Source organism: Camellia sinensis, chromosome 5 (assembly GCF_055761805.1).
Source record: "Camellia sinensis isolate YWXY chromosome 5, ASM5576180v1, whole genome shotgun sequence".
Taxonomy (NCBI): domain Eukaryota; kingdom Viridiplantae; phylum Streptophyta; class Magnoliopsida; order Ericales; family Theaceae; genus Camellia; species Camellia sinensis.
Genome location: NC_138965.1, coordinates 151,574,429 through 151,581,163, shown reverse-complemented (window position 1 = coordinate 151,581,163; position 6,735 = coordinate 151,574,429). Strand labels below are relative to the sequence as shown.

The following is a 6,735-nucleotide window of genomic DNA, read 5'->3' as shown; positions in this document are numbered from 1 at the left end:
ATTTAGTTAATTGTTAAAAATTTAAGATGCTCAAATCTAAAGTAGCATTTTGAAAACACAACCTCATAAAACAATTTGAATTAGAAAATAAATATAAAACAACTTACATTTAAAAAATTAATTAGTAACGACTCAAATTTGTAATATCATAATGAGTAAATTTTTATATCAAATATTCTTTATGATCTCATCCCTATCCCTACATTGGTGCAAAGAATCTCACTTTTCATACATTATATCAATACATAGATGACATGCAAAGTATCTGATCAAGCAAATTTAATTATCTTAATGAGAGAGATTGAGAGATTCAAACAAGCCTACCACGCTAACGTCTAAATAAAATGCTACAAAAATGGGGAGAGAGAGAGAGGATTCTTCCCCAACTAGCTATCATGCACCTGCCCACTTGAACTATTCCCACTTCGATACACATCCGATTCCATTCATAACATAAATTGTTCATTGGTTTCTATATTTTGGGTTCTCTCAAAATTTAAGGCCCCTTTGACCCACTCACAGAGGATTCTTCCCCAGCTAGCTATCATGTTCAATTTTCTGTTCTGACCGTCTGATTTCAATACCATTCCTCATCAGAGGGAATAGTAAGGCACATAGCCCAGAGAGCTCCTCATGTTGGTTACTACCTCATTACACTTTGTGAGAAGGCTAAGCATCTTCTGTGCAATATCCATGTTGCTTGCCCTGGGCACCACCGGAGCCGGGGCCAGTGCCGGAGTAGTAAATGTGTTAAAATTATGAGAATTTCTTGGAAATTGGGCTGGAATTTGAAAATTTTTACTATTAAAATCTATTCCATTTGAAGAAGAAATTGTACCATCATCACCAAAACTAGCATTGAAGTTGATCTTATTACCAACCATCAAATTCTCTCCCCCACCACTACTTTCTCCCTTCACTGCAAATTTTACGCGAGGTATCACTCTGCTGCCAGTGGGTCCTGCCTCATCGCCCATTGGTTTCTTCAGACACGACTTGAGCTGGATCAATGGCGGCTGTGCTGATAGCGGTGGCTGTGGCCTCTGTTCGAATGAAGAATCGCGGGTTTCTATGTGGGCATCTTCTTTTTGGACCTTGCTTTCTGATTCGAGTGCCACTGAAGCCCCCAATAGCCGAATGTGGCATCTCACATTCACATTGCCGAATAGAGTATTGTTTCCAGCAAGATGCCTATGTGCTGCCTCAGCATCAACTCTGTGAATGAAGACGACGCGGCATGTCGAGGACTGCCAGAAAATTCGGGTAGATGAATGATCAAGCGGCCCAAAACGAGCGAGCCTCGCCTTCAGCTCAGACCCAGATGGTAGTGTTGTCTCAGGAGGAAACTTCATCACCAGCATAGTAGGGTCGGGTGATTTTGCCGTGGACTCTGTTTTCCTGGCCAAATCTGGTTTGAGGGGTTTCGGAAGAGCCAAAGTTTCTTTGCCATCTTTTTGAGCAGTTTTTTTTTCTGCTGCCAGAGACTTCATGTCATTAATTTTCTTCACCCTCTTCGCAGTCAATTCTTCTTGGCGATCGGATGGGCCACGTTTCCGGCCTCCTTTTGTCAGATCACTGGGTCTGAAAAGAGGTTTCGGGGGTTTCAAAGATGGCAAAACTTTGATGTTCTCATGGGGAGGATAATCAGAACCAATCTCAGTTGGGTTCAGCAGGGCCAAGCTCTTTTGGTAAACAACTGACCGAAATTTCAAAAAGGCACGCTGTATAGTTTCAGAACCGTTCATCTCCACACCATGGAACGGATCAAGGGCAATAGCTTTCAAATCACCCAGTAAATGTGAAAGCTTGATCTCAATATTTCCTATCCCATCCGTTGGCTGCGTTCTAAGAGAATCAGGCAACAATGTACTACTGGCGCCATCATCTTTCCTCCGATGCTCAATTTGAAAATCATCTCTCAGACACAGACCAACATGGACCAATTTTTCTGTTACTCTTCCAATCGATGCACCAACTTTTCCAGTAGCAGCCCGCTTCTGCATACGATCAGAGCTCATTTCCAAGTCCATTTCTTTCTTTCTCTTCTTCTTCTTCTTCTTCTCCCCAGAGACTGATTTTTCAGCACCCAGTTCCCGAACGGGATGTTTAAAAAGCTTGGCCTTCTTTGCCTCCGTGTCAATAAGATTTCTTGAATCCAAACCGTGAAACCTAGTTTCAATTGTTGGCAAAACATGTCCACCATTACCACCGATGTGAACTTGTTCCTGTTCATGCACTTCTTCAACTATAGCTGGTAAACTTGGAGGTTGCTGGAAGCCTTCACACAATTTCAACGGGGTTGCACTCTGATGATAATGTTCCAAGTTAATTGTCGCATCACCTTCTGGCTCCGAAGTAAGAAGCACATGATCTATTCCGCCATGGAATGTCCCTTTCCCAGACAAACCAGAAGCATTCATGACTCTGGGGTCTGCTAATGCTACAACTTTCTCACCAGTTGCATCTTGACTTGAAACTGAACCGCCATCCATTCCAATTGCTACCATCTGCTCAAGTTTTGCTCGAGTCTGCTGCTTCACAGAGGGTGCTGGAGCCCTCTTTTGCAACACATAATCCCCAGCTGCTAATTCCACAGAGCCCACTACATAAGCCGGCTGCGTAGAGGAAGTTGTTTGCCCCATTTGCTGGATTTTCAACTCATTTGACTCATCTCTCTGTTTAAAAAGGTATTTATCCTTGGTTGGTTGGTCCTTTGCTTTATTAGGTTTTGAAGTGTTCTTCTTCTTACCCAAAGCTTCTGCAAAAACCATTGGGCCACTCAACGGAGCTGCGAAAATGACACAGACATAATAAGATGCACAAGTTTAATTTGTAAGCCAACACATGATACAAATTGGATTTGAGAAACAAACTCGAGTATTAAAGGATGCATAAATTACATCCAACAGCAAGAAGTGCTGAACTTGGAGATCTGCAGAATTAAGAGTTCTACTTGAGATTATGCTACCATCCTGTAGAAAGACTGAATTTTTGAACTTGATAACATGTTTTAGCACAAGCAGAAACCAAATGGATGAGAAAGCCTGATTAGTTAAAGAAAGAGGACCAAATTACAAGCATAGCAACTAAGATTTGGCTGACGAGCCAGGGGAAGAATATTGGGTAATTTGGCATGACTTGACTGTTCAAAACAATGTTTCGAAACACGGACCGTTGAGCAAATTGAAAAAGGGGCAGGGTCAAGGGTCACTGGTTCAACTGGAATCGAACTATGACAAATATATTAAAAATTATAGATAAAACTATATTAAAAATTAAGCTACGTTAAGTAGAGAGTGCGCGTATATCGAACTATAACATCATAATTACATCATAAATATATAAAAAAATACACATAAAACTATAAAAAACAAGTATTAAGCTACGCTAAAAGTGGAGAGTGCGCGCATGTTTATACTTTAAGATATATATTTACATAAATATATTATTTAAATTGTTTTTATATTGATTGTTTGTTTAAAAAAGTAATTTTACATTGTGTTCGGAAAAAAAATGAATGTACTAAATAATAAATGTTTACTTAATAATAAATGTTTACTTAATAATCAGCAGCAGGTAAAGTGTTACAGTGGCTGCAGCTCCACATTCGTGGACAAATGGTCTCAAGTTTGAGGCTTAGCACCCCACATTCCTGTCTGCAGCCTTTGATTTTTAAAGGGGAAGATCCAACCAGTTTTGCAAACCAGCCAACGGTTCGAGTAGGTTTCCGGCTCAACTGCGGTTCTCAACAGTACTTCAAGATTAAGCCGGTTTTCCATCCAGATCGGGTTCGATAGTTCATCCGGACCGGAACCTAAACGGGTCAACCAGTCGAACCAGCCAGTCCGATCTAGTTTTAATAACATTGGTTAAAAATTATAATTAAGAAAAAGAAAAATTAAAACCACTCAAGACTACGATCTCGAGGATTATTTTGTATAACTAGTGTCACCAATGAGCAGAAAGGGAAAAGAAAGTAATCTTTAGAAGTGGATCTTTAATCCAGCATAGAACACAAACAGAAGTTTAACTGCAAAAGCTACCAATACCCATTTTTTTGAGAAAGGCACAAATACCAAAAACATTTTATTTAATCACATTTTAACCATTAAACAAGTATCTGATTCAGCCCAAAAATTAGTTGCACGAAAAGTCTAACGTTGAGAGTACCCAAGCGACATTTATGTATTTTACATATAAATATATTGTAATAAATATATATTTTTTTTTTTGATAAATAAAATTTATTAAAAAGAGCATCAAGGAGATGTTAAAGAATACATATTGTGAGTAATAATTGTGTTCCTTAATTGTAATATATATGTGAAATCATAAATGTCTACATTACACAACTGCATTTGTTGTTAAACAAAAACATAGTAAATTCTCATAACATCTCATCACCAATAAACATATATTTTACTCCCCAATCACATAACCCAATTTGAAAGATCTATTAAAATGCAATTCTGACAAAATTCTTGGCCAAGCTCTACTCTATAACTGGTCTAAACGTGTGCAAGTATTGTAATTACTGAGTAGACGATCTACTGCTACTTTAATACCATGTTAAATTGTTGACCACCATCTCATCTAAAATATAAAAGCTTAAGCAATTACAGATAGGTGTAATTTTATTATTTATATCCTCAATGAAAAAAAGCCTATATATGTCCACTACTTTTATCGACTCTCCAAATCTTGCACACTTACGTTTATGTTGTCTTTCTAAATGTGCAAAAGAACAACATTATGATAAACCTCGAGTACCCAATAAAAACAGTAACCAACAAGTCATGTAAAGAGCAAATAACAAAATACCTCTGACAGTCTGAGCCACAGCTTTCATTGGTTCACGACAAGGGCGTACGGGCTGTGCCCCAAATGCTTGAGCATAGGTCTCATCAAACTCCTCAAACACTGCTTTTCGATAAGCCAAAGCAACAGTCTTATTCATAATAAAATCAAGACCGCTGCACTCATCACTAGTAGGCATCAATGCCAACTGCTTCATAAAAGCGAGAGTATCTTTAGGGCGAAAACTCTCTCTCGCTTTACCAATCTGGCTCACAGGGTAAACCACTTCAGGCTCATGGTCACTCAAATCAACGGCAAAGTAACCTTCAACCTCAGTTGGCCGAAAATTAAACGCATTCCTGCACCGACAAGCCAAAGCCAGACAACGAATCCGGCTTGCCTCATCAATTGCTTCTTCCACAGCCTTAATAAATGTTCTTGAATTTGTCTGCCTCAACTTCTCAGAGAAATTAGCATCAAATGGGATGAGCTCGGCTGGATCAAACCATCCATAACTACTATCACCAAAGAAAGCAACCAATACATGACCTGGTCTCTTTGACCTACGAACCAAAGGTGATGCAAATGCTTCATTATATATATGGCCTGGCCACCACGGGTGTGATTTTACCTTCCCCCAAACCATATCCCCTATTTCATATCCATAACCCACAGAACTTGACTGTCCAGCCCCTATGGCTTTACACTTCTCATTTGCTGCAAATTCATCAGACATCGAAATCTTCAAATCACTCTGAGAAACACTATGCCCCTTCCCCAACCCACCATTCCTGGTATCACATTTTAGGTCATTTGCTCTAGGAGACAATTCTACAAACACCTTTTCCGCAGAATTGACCACAGTTTCCTCAACCCTGGACGTCCATTGCTCGGACCCACTGTTCTTGGCAACCATTTTATTGTCATTCACCATCTGTATCACGTCTTCATTTCGAATATCAGAAGCACGAGATTTCATTTCCTCATCAACCCCTTTCCAATCAACCAACGAAACCCTAGTTTCCTCGGATTCACTATTATCTCCAACCGAAACCCTACCATCAACATCACTTTCCGGAGCTCGATTCTCCAGCTCCGTTGAAATTCTGTTTTCTTCAAACCCTATTAAATCAACAGACTTATCACCGTCATTTGCACCATTGATCTCTTTCTCAAAACTACCAACGATACCAGCTCGAGAATCAGAGCTAACAACACCAGCGTTTCCTGAAACCCTAGCAATTGACTGAGACTCGTCTCCGATTAAATCAGTCTTTCGATCTAACTCGATATTGTTATTGTTCATCACGTTCGAAACCCTAGAAATTGAGTTCTTGAGGGTTTGGATATCAAAAAAAACAAATACCTTATGTTACTGTAGAGGTTGATAAATCAGCAAAATGAAGCGCCTTCAGGCGTTTGGATTCCAGGAAAACGCGAGAAACGGCGAGAAATTTGTGAAGAGCTTCGGGATTTGGAGATTACAGAGTGGATCACTGGGTGAAGAATTTTATTAGCTTCTGCTGCAACTTGGGCGCCCCAACCCGAGAAATCCGAATTCAGTTTGAATTTTTTTAAGGCTTAGATTAGATATTTTTAAATTTGGTATGAATTTGAATAAAAATTTAAAAATTTGAATTAAATTTAGATGGATTTGGGTAAAGACGTCAAATAATTCGAGCAATTTAAAGTCCGAATTATACATATATAGATATATAAAAATATTAAATATACATATAAATTATTAACCATTACATGATATTAAAATAATTTAAATTATTAAATTATATTGAATATATTATTATATATACGAATAAAATAAAATTTTCTTTTTTTTTTTTTACTCATAAATTGTAAGAACTACTACAGCGGCATATCTCTTACATTATATAAATTTATTTATTTTGGTGATATTACTTATTTTCTATATAAAAAAAT

General features: G+C 38.3%; 1 protein-coding gene across 1 annotated transcript; it reads right to left on the bottom strand.

Moving 5' to 3' along the window:
- Positions 1-204: 204 nt before the first annotated feature.
- Positions 205-6,372, bottom strand: LOC114313132 (PWWP domain-containing protein 1-like). Its single transcript, XM_082870161.1, has 2 exons — positions 4,822-6,372; positions 205-2,788 (listed from the first exon to the last, which is right to left on the bottom strand). Exons 1-2 carry the CDS (start codon positions 6,101-6,103, stop codon positions 594-596), a joined length of 3,477 nt encoding a protein of 1,158 aa, XP_082726287.1. The 5' UTR covers positions 6,104-6,372; the 3' UTR covers positions 205-593.
- Between the last annotated feature and the right edge of the window lie 363 nt (positions 6,373-6,735).

What these genes read in the sequence shown, in the direction of transcription:
- LOC114313132 (XM_082870161.1), bottom strand. Translation starts at nt 6,103, where the DNA reads ATGAACAATAACAATATCGAGTTAGATCGAAAGACTGATTTAATCGGA. An exon ending in TGTGGCTCAGACTGTCAGAG is followed by an intron (nt 2,789 to 4,821) that starts GTATTTTGTTAT and finishes TCATTTTCGCAG; the next exon opens with CTCCGTTGAGTGGCCCAATG.